General features: G+C 41.4%; 1 protein-coding gene across 2 annotated transcripts; it reads right to left on the bottom strand.

The window, feature by feature from the left end:
* Positions 1-6,604: 6,604 nt before the first annotated feature.
* On the bottom strand, positions 6,605-10,067 carry LOC121719519 (CMRF35-like molecule 8). 2 transcript variants are annotated; one of them, XM_042105240.1, is made up of 7 exons: positions 9,899-10,067; positions 9,133-9,453; positions 8,985-9,047; positions 8,246-8,338; positions 7,956-8,054; positions 7,414-7,448; positions 6,605-7,143 (listed from the first exon to the last, which is right to left on the bottom strand). In XM_042105240.1, the coding sequence occupies exons 1-7, from the start codon at positions 9,933-9,935 to the stop codon at positions 6,937-6,939; spliced, it is 855 nt and encodes a 284-aa protein (XP_041961174.1). In that variant the 5' UTR covers positions 9,936-10,067; the 3' UTR covers positions 6,605-6,936. The 2 variants fall into 2 exon arrangements, with proteins under 2 accessions (XP_041961174.1, XP_041961173.1); XM_042105239.1 differs by having other exon boundaries at positions 8,724-9,047.
* Positions 10,068-16,762: the final 6,695 nt, after the last annotated feature.

Genomic DNA, 16,762 nt, shown 5'->3' on the forward strand with positions numbered 1-16,762 from the left:
GGCTGTATGTTCCCGTAGACGGAGAGGGTCTTGATGGCCTGGGCGTCCAGGCTCTGGTAGAGGGGCTCTGGGGGATCAGAGCTGCCGGTGTGGAGGAGGTTCTGGTAGACCGGGCTGAGTCGCCGGCTCTGGTCATCCACGGGAGTGTCCACTGGAAAATGCTCAGCGTAGCAACTGATCTGATCGGCATCAGCATGGTTGTGATGAAACATAAGATAGATAGATAGAGAGAGAGAGCAAGATAGATTGATAGATAAATAGATGGATAGATTGAAAGAGAGATAGAAAGCAAGAGAAAGAAACAAGAGTGTACATAAGAAAGAATGAACGGAATTGCAATTAAAATTAACTATGCAAAACTCATAGTTTTCATTCAGTTTCCTCAATTTTTAATGGCCAGCCCATTCAAAACATAGAGGGACACAGACAACATGGTACAAACCAAATGATAATTGAATTTAATCAAAGCAAAATGTTACCAAATAGCAAAATGTCTGGGGGAAAAGAAATGGCATGCGTGTGTGCACTGTGCATGTATGGATACGAAGAGAGTGTCAATACATGAAGTTCACAAAAAAGAGAGGGGGAAAGATACAGATACACTCGCGGGTAAATTTCCCTCACAGGATCAAAAGAGTATATATACTTATACTTGATACAAATAAGGTGAGCGCAAAGGGCAAGCGCGAGAGAATCAAAGTGAGTTCCTGCAGAAGGAAGAAAAAGTGCCTAATGAGAGAGATATGGAACCTCTTTTATATCCCCGCCCTAACCACAGGTGCAATAAATTAGGGTATTAGCCATGCTCAGCCCTGCCCATGCACTGACAGGAGAAGGCCCGAAGAGGCACAGGTGGTGGTCACACGATCTAGGGTCCAGCTTGAGACAAGAAAATATGTCTGTCTTGTTATTCACTTTCATCCCAATGATAGCATTATTACTCATATTTGCTCTTTGAATCGAGTAAACAACTCCCCTCAAACTGACTGTGGCCTAATGACCACACAGGGCTCGACTTCAGCTTCTCTTCCTCTTTCCTGGCTAGTCCAATAAGGTTTGTCTAATCAGAGATTATGTCAGCATATTCCAAACATGGCCGTGTCTTACGTATTCTGATGACTCATCTAGCAAAGACCTCAGTAGTCTCTGAATAGCCCCTTGACAGTGGCTGTGAACTCCCATGTATTGTTGCAATGGCATTTGACACTGTTTCACAACTCCCACTCTCAACACACTGCCCTATGAAAAATGACTTCATCTATTTGTATTAATTTATTAATATTATTTTTAAGGTACACTGTGGCAACATATTGCTTTGTCTATGTCCAGATATATTTATAAGCGTTTGCAACCAGTTACCTAAAAGAAAATAGCACATTTTAGATGGTTGTATTTATTTATTTATTTCAGTGTTGTAACACTGTGTGACCTCTCATCCCCAGCAAATCTGTATTGACATTTAGCCTGTTTCCATTTAGTTGCCTGTAGTCCTATTCTGAGGACAGTTGTAAGTGACATTTCACTCCATGTATAGCCCCTTAAGTAACCATGTTGTGATACGGCTTCCCTTTTAAGTACGTTTCCACTGGTATTTAACTACACTCAAAATAACAGTATAAATCTATATAGAAATTTGTGGTCACGCACAAGGCTAAGTGAAACTTTGTAGTTCAAATTTACTTGATGTCAACAAATGTACTCACCTCATCAGAAGGGAATGACCAGTGTGTCTCAGGCTGGTTCATAGCAATGCGTGGAACTGCAGGCCAAAAGACAACATAGATCTTCAGTGGATATAAATGCTTATTTCCCGTAAAAGTCTAGTGTAGTGTTTCTCAAAAGTGTGGTCCGTACGCTATCCGAAGTGGTCCGCGAGCAGACGTGGTAATATATAATATAGATGAGTTGTTTGCAATATTGAACCAACTTGTATATAAATTCAAACAGTTCTGCAACACTGCCTATGTAGGCTAAGCTATGCCAGTTTAAATAATACAAATGGTCAAGTGGTCCTTGGACTGAAAAAGTGTACATGCCACCCAAGTTTCATGTACCCCTGCGTGGGTCCTTCTATATGAGTGTGTTCAGGTTACGGTTGCATTGTGTGCAGAAGTGTGTGTGTGTGTGTGTGGCTGGGATGGGGGAAGTGAAAACACCCTGTAGTTGTATGAACTTTGTGTGTGTGTGTGTGTGTGTGTGTGTGTGTGTGTGTGTGTGTGTGTGTGTGTGTGTGTGTGTGTGTGTGTGTGTGTGTGCGTGTAAATGTGTGTATGTGAGAGAGAGAGAAGAGAGGAAACATGAGTCTGTGTGGGCTCATCTCTCTCACATGCAAGATATGCGAGAGAGAGAGAGAGAGAAAGAATGAGAGATCAGAGATACAATTTACATAAATGAGAGAGAGAGAGAGAGAGAGAGAGAGAGAGAGAGGCGGAAGCTGGTTAGATGGCTTTTGACATAAAAAGAGTAAGATAGACATATGTGTGCTATACTCACCACTATGTTTGTTCCCAACATTGAAGTACAGCACAACAACAAAACCGGTCATACACATGATACCAGTCACCACCAAAATCATAGCTAGCACGGATGCTGAGGAATAGAGAGAGAGAGAGAGAGAGAGAGAGAGAGAGAGAGAGAGAGAGAGAGAGAGCTTACTGGATGTTTGCTAAATGCTAGCATGCTATGGCTAACACTAATAGCTGACACCATGAGGGTTTGGTTTTATTCTCAAGAAGCCATACTGCCACCTTGTGCATCAACACTGATATTGCAGTAACAATGTTAAACACAGAGAGAGGAAGTCTACCTCTAGTTAGATTCCTGCCAGAGTCTTCCCACACCAAGAATTCAGTGGTGACCGTTGTGACTTGTGTGGACAAGTCAGGTGTCTTGGTCACACCTATGAGAGTGAAGGAGGGCATCTTATCTTATTCATCATGTCAAATGCCTTACAGTGTACACGCCATGGCATCCCCCTCCCCTGCATAGTCAAGGTAGCATAGTCATGAATATAGCTGGTTATGTACAGCTTAAATCCTTTTTCCTTTTTGCTTAATGCCGTGGTTGAGTAGGCCTTAATAAGACGATGTACATCGTTGATAGTGACACGGGGTAAGTCTTGAAGGCAACGAGTGTAGAAAGTCATTGTTTTGACGGCTCTGACTGACAGAAAGCACAGCTGACGACCGGAAATGGATGAACTGGCTTATCGTAACCAGGAAGGAACTGTGCATGTAGGCTATTATACACCATTTGAAAGCTTGGACTCTTGGGAGTCCATACATGACATCTTTTTCAGGTACAATCTGTATAATGCTTTACATTGTCAAATTAATCTTACCATGTCTTAATTAAATTTTATAAAAAAACATTTTAGGGTAACCAAAAGTCCTATGGACTTTTACAAATAACTGTGTAAACTACTCATCTTTTATTCTATATTGATCTACTTGTACACACAGCTTCACAAGACCTGGTGCTATGGCTCAGTTGTGTTTCTCAAGTGACTCAAGTGACTAGAGGGCTGAAAAGAGGTCAATTCAAAGATGTTTCTCACCCGGTAGAAAGAAAAAAAACAATACTCTAGCCTCTGTTACTCTCACAAATCAATTCTGATTGTTTCTCAAGAAACTACTGGGTCTCGGCTTTTCTAAAGGGGTCAAACATTTGATGGTAGGCCAAATTAGGTAGGAACAGTGTCCTCTGAAGTAGGTAGAGTGTAATGTCATGGGGACAAGCCTAGAAATGGCCCATCCGAATGAAGTTAGACATACTGTTTCATATGCACACTGCAGTTAAATCACACACACACACGAACACACACACACACACACACTCCACTCCCACCTACACACACACAAACACACACACACACACACAAGCACTCACCTGCTTTTACAAACAGCTGGACCTGTGTGAATTCAGACTCCGGATCTGTGTCTACTCCACAGTTGTACATCCCAGAATCGTTCACTGTCAGCTCCCTTATCGTCACATCAAAAAAATCCTTCTTACGGTCGTCACAGATTGAGAACCGGCCCTGAGAGGTACACCGAGCGCTCCCGCTGCTCCGGACCAGGGTGGTGTTGTGTCCCCTGGTCAGGTACTTGGCCAGGTGTTGGCTGGGTGTTGGCCAGGTGTTGGCTGGGTGTTGGCCCGGTGCTGGCCCGGTGTTGGCTGGGTGCTGGCCCGGTGTTGGCCAGGTGTTGGCTGGGTAGGGTTTAGGCAACGGGCAGTGGATGACCACACTCCCTCCCTCAGTCCCCTTCACACTCATTGGAGCCACTGCTGTAGCTGCTGCTCTCGAGAGGTAATGTGTAAAATAAAGGATTTAAGTTTAAAAAATAATATAAAATAAAATAAACGTACAATTTTTTTTAACGATTTAAGATTAAAAACACAGCAAGAGGTAAGATAAGACAACTACATAGCTCTCGAGAGGTAATATGTAAAATAAATAATTTAAGATTAAAAACACAGCAAGAGGTGAGATAAGTCAATTCACAAATAACACTGATGAAAGGACTAAAAGATTTTGAACGCTATTGAATTTATATTAGGCTAGAAAAAAAAATCTACTGTTATGAAAGTTATAACGCCATGAATTCAGACAACATGACCTATAGATTAAGCATACAATTACCAGTACATGCTGCAGAATTAGCCAACTTCAAGTTTAATCAGGACTGATGAAGTTAAATGAAAACTGACCTGAGAGAAGAACGGACAGGACGAAAATCAATGCTGTCATGTTTGTTTATATTTTCACCCTTTACTACAGTATCTCACAAAAATACAGGCATTAAGCTCTCCGGTGTTCAGTCTGCCTCATCCACACCCATAGACGTGCTACTGCAGCACCACCCTCTACGCCTGCAGTCACAGCAGCGCACATACCAATCCCCATACACAGTGTTATCAGTATGGCTGTTATGAGTGCTGTTTGTGGTCCCAGTAGTGTGGGAGGAAACACATATGTCCAAATGTCATTGTCTTGGGTGAGCTCCATGAACAATGCATGTGAGCAAGGGTGTGTTTCTCAGTTCTGTGTGGAAAACACCTTCCTCACGTCGTTATAGTCAACTAGCAGCGTGGTTCAAGGAGGTTAGGGTTTTCACAGGCAGACAATCGGAAAAAGAAACATGAATGCATACACACACACACACATACGCACGCCACGCATGCATGTATGCACGCACACACACAGAAATGCAGACATACACTGACATACATACACTTGCATGTATCCACACACCACATACACATGCAACCGTACTGTATGCAAATTAAGGCACTTGTAATGGTCATTCTTCATAGCTAGCAAAGGGAAGAGGAACCGGATGCTAGCATAACATAGGAACATTGGAATAAGGTATGACTTTACCCTCAAAATAAATATTCAAATGTCCATTACCTATTAAATGATTAGTTAAGTTCTAGTTAATATCTCCCTAATATCTCCCTAATGCACTTTGCATGTGAGTTCATCCATTTATTAATTGATAGATTTAATACCACACAATAAATAAAAGCAACAATTACCACACACCCACCCACACACACACACTGTTACGCCTGCATAGGGTTGCCACCTGTGTCTGACAAAAATCCTGGACATTTTGACCATCCAATCGACCTTTTTGTTCGTAAGCAACGGTGCCTTTCGCACATCTAACCCAAGATAAAAACTGTCATTCTAAGCGACAATTGTATAGCTAAAATTTGTAAGAATGACAATTTCTAGTTATTTGTTTAGTTAATTGCTTTATTTAATAGCAAACCTTTATTATTTTGTTATATTTTCAACAGTTTTTAGTTGTGGACACCTGGGGGCAGTATTGAGAAAAAAGGGGGAATACATAATTAGGTTCTGCTTTTTTTTTGCTTATGTGGAATAAAAACAAATAATGTCATTCAGTGTCCAGGATTTTTATTTTTATTTTCCTGGACAGACCATGAAAATCCTGGACAATCAGGAAAATCCTGGACAGGTGGCAACCCTACGCCTGCACCAGTTTCTCAACTGGCCTCGCCCCCTCTGAACTCTCCTTCCCCAATAGACCTCTGAAGTTCGCCTACAAAAAAGAACCAAAACGGCCACCTTTGCCCATTTAAGGAGATCCGGTTGTTAATTGAAGCTAACTACCTATGGCAAGTTGCATTGCAAGTTAGCTCTGGGGAAGCAATAATCTAAGTGTGCCGCCTTCACGTACCAGAGATCACAGTATCCACTCGAAGGCAGAGGACAAAAGTGTGTTCAGGAAAACGTCTGCATTTCAGACTTTTTCATCGCCGCGAGAGTTTAAAAGATGCGATAATTCAAAATCCCCATGTTATTTTCCCATAGGAAAAATCGCCAGATACCGGATGTCAAAGATGGCTGCTTTTTTGTAGGCGAACTTCAGAGGTCTATGCCACCTGTAGCTCCTGATCACTGTCACCTGTGCCTCCTGATCACTGTCACCTGTGCCTCCCATTAACTATTACAGTAAATGATTAGTTAACTTACATAATATCACCCTAATGCATGCATTTTGTATGCGTGTTACCTTTGAAATCCACCTATCGGTGCTAAATAATGAGAACATTTTGATGACAAAAAATACACTATCAAAAATACTTTTATTACATGTATGTTCAATTACATAAATTACCTTTAGCAGACACATTTAACCATACCACAAGTACTACACAGGGAAAAAAAAAACAATAGATGGTTAACATTATCACTCCTTGTGTCCTGTATATTTAACCATAACCACAAGTGAAAGACTATAATAAGTCACAGTTACTGGCCAAGAGAGGCATGCCAAACAGTGTTACTGGAGTATTTTCGTGTTAAAGGCAACAACAAATCGATAGATAGATAGATATATACTTTATTGATCCCAAGGGGAAGGGATATGGAAGAGATCAGTAAAAAAGGCAGAATGGTCATCAGTGGGGTTGGATGGTTGCATATTCGCTGGTGGTCACTTCTCTGGGAGTAACAGCAGAGCTGAGTTGCGTCTGTTGGTCTGCCCCCTTGTGGAAGGTGACGGTGGCGTAGTCGGGGCTGGATGGAGGACCAATGGTGCTGAAGCTGGGGTCAGATGGGGCGCCGGGGTCATTGATCTCCTCATAGACACAATCTCTCTGAGGCGGCTGGAAATAGATGAAGAGCATTCTCTAGGACAGTCTTATACTAGTCAGTATATCAGCAAAGATAACCAGAAACCACTGAAGCCAATGCTGTGTCTGCTACAGAATTATTATCACAGTTTATCTTCTGATCCCTGTTAATGTCATATTCATATTTATCACACAGACTGTTTATCAACATCACACCATAGCAACAAACATGATTACCTAGCAACTAGCATAGCAACCATTTCATTAAATATATATGTATGTCTTTTTTAATGGATGTCTTACTCTTTGGTGTCCAACAGCTGTAGATGAGGTATTTCCTATGGAAACAAGAATGTTGATTGCATAGATAAGAAAATCAATGGTGACAAAATACCTCATTCTACACATTGAGAACTTGACAACCTACAGTTCTAGAAGCGTGTGCTTCTCTCCAAGAAGCTTATGCTTCTTGTCAGGCCATCACTGTAAATAAGAACTTGTTCTTACTGTAATGATCTGCCTGGTTAAATAAAGGAAAACAAAAAAATATTCTAACCACCAGAGGGCAATAATGAGTCGTTGCTGTAAGTGTTTACAGAAGTATTACGCCCCAAGAGGCAGTATACTCGATTTTAGAACATCTGAGGGGTGTTGTTTGGCACGACACAAAGCAAAGCAATTGCTTTATATTACATAATAATTTATTTAATAATTACATAATAATTTATTCACAGTCATCCTCTAAACAAAGTGTTTAGGCATGACTGCACATATGTGTGTGTGTGTGTGTGTGTGTGTGTGTGGGGGGGGGGGGGGTCAGTCTGCGATAAGGAGGCAATACCCACCCTGTGCCTTCCTCTTCTTATAGACGTACAGTGTGACTCCTCCCAAGCCAGTCATCAGCACCACCAGGGTCAAAGAGACTATGAGCAGGACACGGTTGTCTGGAATCGTATCAAACATTACTGTAATATCTGTATAAGATGCTGAAAAGAGTTGGAGTTTAATATGAAAAAAAGAAAAACAAACAGTTTAGCAGCATTTGTTATCTTGTTTAAGTAATAGCTTAACTGCTGTCCAACAGTTCAACGACTGTAGATACAACTGTGGTGTACAAAAATCGAGCAGTTCTCACCAGCTGTAGATTGATTGGTAGGTTGAGGTGATGGCAGATTGTCAGAGGATCTTGGGGATGGTGAACTTCTTGGTGAAGTCTGGTGGTTTGGATCTGAAAAGACCCCTGAACTGCTTAACACAAAACCTTTCCACTTGTAGGACATTGTTTACTGACTACATGTTGTGGTCACATTTTTAGATAGAGGAAAAGAAAATAAAAGAGCAGAAATGATAAAACAATAACTAGAAACTGTTTGGTATAACTTATAATATAAGAGTTTTAATCAGCAGCACTTTGACTGTGGGGGATGACAGAGAGAGAGAGAGAGAAAGAGACATTATAAGAGCATCTCTGAGAGAGAAGAAAAGGGATGTGCTACTTCCGGCCATCTGTGGGTGAAACCACAAAGTTTCCAAAAGGGTGCTCAGAACAGACATAAGCTTGGTGCTCATTTCAGGTCAGCAGTGGATTCTCTGTTTTTAAGAAGTTTACTCACCAATGATTTTGAGTTTAACCTCTGTGATGAGGCTAATGCTGCCAGTGTTTGCACCAGTTCTTACTCCACACCAGTAAACTCCAGCATCAGATGATGTTAGAGTGATGGTCACTTTAAATTCATGTGCTAAGCTATCATCAACTATGCTTAGTTTTGCTGGCTGTTGTGGTGATTTAGAGGTAGTGCCTTCAGAGAGGATCATTGTATGATGCTGTTTGTAAAAGCCCTTGCTGTTCCCTTTCATGCTGACTGAGTACTTACAACTGGCCTGAAGGGCCTCACCCACGCTACCAGACTTTGTAATGGATTGACCACAACAAGGATCTGTTAAAAGAGAATTGAACTTAAATAAGTTCAATAAATAAAAAAAATTAACATTTGTATCAATGTAAAAAAGAATAAGTCTCACCATTTTTCACCTCCAAATTGAATGTGGTGTTTTTGTAATTGTCCTGACTCAGCTCCACTAAACAGTGATATATCCCAGAGTCCTTTTCTGTGAGGTTTCTCATCAGTACTAAGAAGTGATTGTCATTTGTATCATATATTGTGAACTGTTTGTCTTTGGTTTGAGATTTTTGGTCAAATTTGCATTTCTCATTGCCCTTACAGAAGGACTTCCTACTTTTTCTACATTCTTTATTATAACCACACTTGAAAAGGATGCTCCCTCCAGAGAAGGCAATCAGTTTTACACCTTGAGCTTCAGCAAATGGCAACTCAGCGAGAACTGAAAAGATACATACAACACAATGAATAGGACATCTCCATCACAAACCCAGTTGCTAGCATGATCTTAACTGAATAATATATGTGCATGTATCTACCTTAATATGTTGTGAGAGATCTGGAACTAATAAAAAAAAAAGTCTGTGGCTATAGCCTGAATGCCTATACCTAACTACGCCACTGAGTGAATCATATACACGCATGTTCAACGCTTCACTCAAAAACTGACTTCATTTGCATAATGTCAGTCAAAAATGCTTGGAGGCGACTAGTATTAGAACCGCATAAGTTTGGAGTTTCAAATGTCAGTATATGTTCTTCAGATATACAGCCCAACGTCTTGATATGTGCAGAACTTGCAGACTTACAGCTATGTCTGAAAGTGACATATAACAATCCCAGTTGCTAGCATGATGGTAGCTGGATAGAAATGTGCATGTATCTACCTGAGAAGAGAAAGGTGAGAAACAGAGGAGCCTTCATTCTGAGCTGTACAGCAGGTCTCAGCCACCGACTGCCCCGTGTTTAAACCTGCATCAAATGGCAGTTCAAGTATTCCTGTTTACGTGTCCAATGCGCTCCAACAGCCCTCACACTGACCAACACTGAGACGCTGTGGAGCTGTACATCGGTGGTGCTCTAAAATAGCTGTATCTGCTTACGTGGTGATCTCACAGTACAACCGACCTCTAACACCCCCTTCCCCTTTTTCTCTGGCTTCATCAGGACTTATTTAATAAATAATGATTAGTGACTGTCATGTGTTTTTACATCCATAAAGCTTGACACTTTTAACTTTCCACATACATGCATGTGTTTTCAAAATCTCAATATTGTATTTGAATGGGCATCTCTCTCTCTCTCTCTCTCTCTTTCTACCTATGATCTACAGCCCTGAGTAAAACATACACACGCACATGCACACGCACACACATACAAACACAAACACAAACACACATGCGCACGCACACGCACACGCATGCAAACACAATCCCACATGCGCACGCACACACATACAAACACAAACACACATACGCACGCACACCCACACCAGCACATCCAGCAGTTTACTCACCCTTTGCTCACGCCACTGACCCCAGACACACACCCACAGAGTGTGAACTCTTTTCTCTACACTCTACACTACACTCTGCTTTGTGCTTGAGGCCTGTCTATAGAGAGTGCAAATAAAAACAACAACTTGCGTTTGACTAACTTCTTACATTGGTTACACAATATTTTTTAAAGGATATATAATTGGTGAGAGATACCAAAGGCAGAGTAAGGATTGAGTCTCTACAGAATAAGTCTGTCTCTAGGACTCTGATGGCACATCAAGTTTATATAAATAGCTTTTGTCATTATTAATGTCAGGAGAAAGAAAACACAAAAAGACAAGTGTTTGTTCAAAATAATGCTGATTTGAGGCGGAACATGGTAAAGTGACTCAAAATGTAAGGGGACCATTCACCTCATTACAGAGAGAGGGGCATGTCTCAAAGAACTTCTGTCAAACAAATACCATGCTGTCAGCATTAATGAGGACAAGCCCCCCCCCCCCCCCCCCCCCCTCTCTCACTATGATCTACTTGAGACGAGCACAAGGAGGATCAGAAGAGTCTTCATCCTGAGTTGGCAGCCACAACACTGACAGACAATGCAGGTACATCACAGTATGTGTACAGTTTTTAACTCTCTCTCTCTCTCTCTCTCTCTCTCTCTCGCTCTACTGCCAGCTAGCAGTTAACTCACAGTCAGCCCTCACCAATGACGCCATACAGGCCTCACCAATGACCACATACACTTTTTCTCACGGGAAAACAGGGCTGTACTACACTCTGGCTGTGTGGCAGGCAGAAAGACAAAACAGCCAAGTTAACCCTTGTGTTATCCTCAAATCTTACCGACACTCTTTATCCTTGGGGTCAATTTGACCCAAATAAACCCTCAGAAAATGATTATAATTAATATTGTTAAGGTACTTAACAAGAGTGTAATAGCCACCACCAAAAGCCCTACAAAACAATCCCACCCATCCAGTGTCAGCAGCCCAAAGGCTTGCTGTTGCTTTCCCTTTTGACTTATACAGTCCTGCCAAAATGACTTATATGTAATATGTACTTGTGTATGTAATAATGATAATAATAATATGTTCTCATACTATTCAAATAATAATATCCATAATGTGTCAAATATTCATGTATCCTATGTTGCATACAGCTGGGGTCAAACTGACCCCAAGGAACATCAATGTACAAAATATTTGTATAGGACATTGAAAACATATTATTGTACAAATTTCATGCTAACTCTGTTGTACCCTTCAACTGAGGAAAAGTCATGAAACATGAAGCAAAAAAAAAAAAAGTGAACCATATATTTTATGATGTTAAACGTTGCTTGGGGTCAAATTGACCCCAAGGATAACAGGAGGGTTAAGAATAATGACAAGCTCATTCACCTCATTCACATCAGATGTGTGGCAGCATGTGCCCAAAGTCCTTTTAGGTAAGTCCCTCCACTCGACAACCATCTTTTTTGGCACATATTGGGCATCTATTTTGGCAGAAATGTGCGTGTGCAAGGCTTCACAACACCAACCTTGCTCCAGTGGCGAGATCACAACACATGATTGGCACGATGTATTCACAACACACCACATGATTGGTACAATGTATTCACATGTCACATGTTACAAACTAGCCCCATGCATTTCTATGGAGGATTTTTTGAGTGCTGTGTCTCCTCATTAGAAAGTCTCTGATGTGCCTGTCAGCTGTGTTAGCTGTCCATTTGTTTTTTACATTCCAGCACCCATTGGTTAGATCATTTCCTCCATGCAGTGTGGTGAAGGTTATTACAATGACAATAGTGACTCCTACTGGTTATAAGAGGCAAAAAGCACCCAGCTTCATTTTCAATCAGAGTTGGCATTTTACAGCGACACAAGAGTAGTGGTCATGATGCCACCAGCAAGGCAGGGCGAAAATAGACATAGAAATAGACTGTTTTTTAAATGATTTTTTATTATCTAACTAAGACATGTAATATTATGCTTTATAAATTAAATGATAGATAGATAGATAGATAGATAGATAGATAGATACTTTATTGATCCCCAAGGGGAAATTCAAGACATGCATTAAAAACATGCATTAAACACATAGGCATGCATGCAACAAAATAAGATATATTTAACAAATATGATATTTAATATAGAGATAATCTACAGGAAATAAAATAGTTATAATACACACAGTTCTACTCTTATGTGCTTTACAACAACTGAAAAACTTAAAACTACACATAAATGTTTTTGATCAAGTCCAATAAGCAAAACATTATTAAATATGCACTCCAGCCATTGATTGAAAGATAAATATCTCTGAAGATAAATTTCAGCTATTAAAAAAATAAAAATACTGTGCAAGTGACATGCAAACGCTACGTATTGTATGTGCATAGAGGGAAGTAGAAGAAGAGCAAATCAGACAGAGGAAATGGTCGCCAGTGGGGTTGGATGGTAGCATATTCGCTGGTGGTCACTTCTCTGGGAGTAACAGCAGAGCTGGATTGTGTCTGTTTGTCTGCCCCCTTGTGGAAGGTGATGGTGGCGTATTCGGGGCTGGATGGAGGACCAATGGTGCTAGAGCTGGGGTCAGATGTGGTGCCGGGGGTGAAACGGGCCTAAACTCGTGCAGGTTCGATTCCTGGCCAATGCAACGTCTAGACTTTTCCTGTTCCTATTCCAACATAAAGGTCAGAGTTTAATCCAAAAGTTTGAAGCATTTCCCCGTCGGGGAATCGAACCCCGGTCTTTTGCGTGACAGGTGGGGATCCGTAAAACTCCGCTGCCGAGGCCAAGACTAGTTTCCACCGAGATTTGAACTCGGATCACTGGATACATAGTCCAGAGTTCTAACCATTACACCATGGAACCGAGAGCGAGAGGGCGTCAGGTACAATAAAGCAAACCCGCGTAGAGGTCCTTTTTCTTCTGAATTTAACTTTCACTGAAACGTGAAGGAGGCACATTGGTGATGGTGGACATCTGTTCAGCAACCCTAGGCCTCGTTCGATCCCCACTCTAGGGTCCGGCCTGCTTAAGGTTCCGCAACCCTAACCCTACCCCTAACTCTATTTTTTCTGCCCGGTTTGTCATTAGAAGTCAGACGAAGGTGCTTGGACATGTTTTCAGTGACCTATGGCCTCATTTTAGCCCCACCCCTAACCAGTAGGCCACGGCTGCCCCCATAAGATATTAGTGAGGACAATTTTGTCATCTCAAAATATTGATTGGGACTAGTACCCAGCGTCCCACCCTAAACCTTCGCCCATGACAGACATAGCAAGGACTTTAACGCCCGCTTAGGCAACACATTATATATACAGTGCTTTTCACGATACTCAAAGCGCTGCACAGTGAAGGAGGAACCACACTAACCACCAGCCATTATGCTCACCTCACACCAGATTGAGTTGGAGAGGGAGGGAGGGCGGGAATGAGCCACTTACACTGGGGGAGGATTATGGGGCCAGATTGAATAAGCCAGGTTAGGAATTTGCGATTAATGCCATGGGATCTTTAATGACCACAGTGAGTCAGGAACTTGGTTTAACGTCTCATCCGAAGGACAACATCTCCTACAGTACAGAGTGTCCCCATCACTGCAACATTGGGATCGATATTTTTGGCAAGAGTGCCATCTACTGGTCACTCACCAACACCACTTCCAGCACCAACCTAGTTTTCCAAGGAGGTCCAAGAAGACCCACACCTGCTTAGCTTCAGTATTGAGCAAAGACAGGGTATCCGTGGGTCTGGCTTAATGGATGCTACCACATTACTGCGTCTCTACTTCATAAATAGTGGAAGGGGCGAGGGCAGAGGGGAGCACCCCTGGGATGCCAGATGTCGCTGATGTGCTCTCTGGAGGTGTAGTGGGGCTGACTTCGAAACACCAAAGAAGGATGGCGCCCATCTGATGATCCCTCACCCCAACTGGTTGAGGACCTGTCCCCCACTGAGATCTCACTGCGCAATCATTTGGGATATTAACACCTCATCCTTATTTACATTATTATAGATAACCTTACATCTTCAGATGTCAATACAGACCAAATTATATTGCAGAGACTGTCTACAATTTCTATAAATTGTATGTTATAAAGCAGCACTGCCAAAAATACAGCATGCACAGTATGATGTACAATGCAGAGTAATGTTAATGTTAAGAGTAAATTAGAATTGGTTTTATTTATTTGCAATCATGGACTTTTCTAAAATGTACAGTAAATTAAATTTGACAGATTTATGTTGGGGTATAAGTGGAAGCGTTAATTTGGCTTCACCGCATGTACAACTGCATCAAGTTGGATTGTGAAATGGATTCAGATTCTGATAAACTTCATCTGTTTCAGGGATGTAGGGGTTCAAGTTCTGATAAACAACATCAGGTTCAGGAATGTAAGGATCAAGGCTCTGACAGAGGGAACTCATCTGGGTAGCATCATCCTCTCCAACATCTGGATGATACACATTATCTTATGCATCCTATATTAAAATGACAGTTCAGTGTAGCATTTTATTATTACCTTTCACAATATTGATCCACTGAAAGGTTAGCTTGCTTACCTTGTTATCTTCTCTCTGTGTGTTTCCACGTGTCTTGTTTAGACTATGAGAACAGACAAGAAAATAGATAGATAGATAGATCAATAAAGTATCTATCTATCTATCTATCTATCTATCTATCTATCTCTATCTTGTTTCACTTTTTGAGGATATTTTAATTTTCTTGAGCGATTCACCCACCAGAGCCGAAGGAAAGCACAGAGGAGAGCCACTGCTACACATACTGCTGCTGCTGCAGTCACAGTGTGCATCAGAGTTGTGTTGCTGCAGTCACAGTGTACATCAGAGTTGTGTTGCTGCAGTCACAGTGTGCATCAGAGTTGTGCTGCTGCAGTCACAGTGCACATCCGAGTTGTGCTGCTGCAGTCACAGTGCACATCAGAGTTGTGCTGCTCAGTGTACATCAGAGTTGTGCTGCTGCAGTCACAGTGTACATCAGAGTTGTGTTGCTCAGTGTACATCAGAGTTGTGCTGCTCAGTGTACATCAGAGTTGTGTTGCTGCAGTCACAGTGTACATCAGAGTTGTGTTGCTTTCTGTCAGGAATGACACAAATAAGAACATGGTCAGAGAAAAATAAGAAACATGAACAAGAAACAAAATGTAACAAGAAACAAGATGGAACAAAAAACAAAATGGAACAAGAAACAAAATGGGATTGAGTGGAAAAAAGAGAAGGGAAGAGTGAACCTGATCCCTCCAACTGTGATTGTTACAGCAGTAGAGTTCTCAGCTCCATATTCATTCCTGGCCTCACAGTAGTACTGTCCTCCATCCTCAGAGCTGATGTTAGTGATGCTGTACTGCTGTCCTGATCCTACTGCAGTGGACTCATCCACCTTAAACCAGGTGTAGTTCTCCACTGGTGGGTTGGCATCACTGCTGCAGGTCAGAGTCACTGTGCTGCCCTCAGCTATTTCACCCAAAGGATTGACTTCGATTTGTATGTTCTTAGGAGGATCTAAAGCATGCCAGAAACAGAAAACATAAACAAGGTCATAGATTCATCATAAACATTTACATCTGAGGTGTGTTCAATCTCACAAACATAAGTGAGTGTTTGCAAACCGTTTTCTGTAAAGGTGTGCCTTGAGTTTTCAGAACATTTATTAACAGTTGAGGAGATAGTTCTTCGTCAACATGTTGGACAGACAGTAACACTATGAAATCTTTTCACAAATGATCATGCTTCTTCATACTCCCACATGATACTGAGCTTTTCAGGTGAAGATGGGAGATCCTCATGTCTTCCAACAGCACAGGTGTAGTTGCCCTCATCTTCATAACTGACTGGGTGGAGCTGCAGCTGGTTGTTGATGATCTGCTTCTTCTCTACAGGACGTCCATCTTTACTCCAGATGAATACTCCATTTTTCTCCAAAAACACCTTCAACACACATCAGATATGCATTTACATTGTGATGTTTAAACACATTGAAACACTGAAAGTGCCTGGGATATCATTCAACATGAGTAAAAGGAAAATATTATTGTTGACACATGAAAAATTACATTTAGTAGAACTGAACAGAACTAGGAAGTGGAATTTGTCTCGGACACAATTTGTGTGAAAGTATTGAAATGTGTGCCTGTACCCCTTTTGTAAATTTACAATAAACTTAGTGCAAAGGTGGTACCCAATATGTTTTGAAAACTGTCGAAAATGGTACCACAAA

This window comes from Alosa sapidissima, chromosome 9 (assembly GCF_018492685.1).
Source record: "Alosa sapidissima isolate fAloSap1 chromosome 9, fAloSap1.pri, whole genome shotgun sequence".
Taxonomy (NCBI): Eukaryota; Metazoa; Chordata; class Actinopteri; order Clupeiformes; family Clupeidae; genus Alosa; species Alosa sapidissima.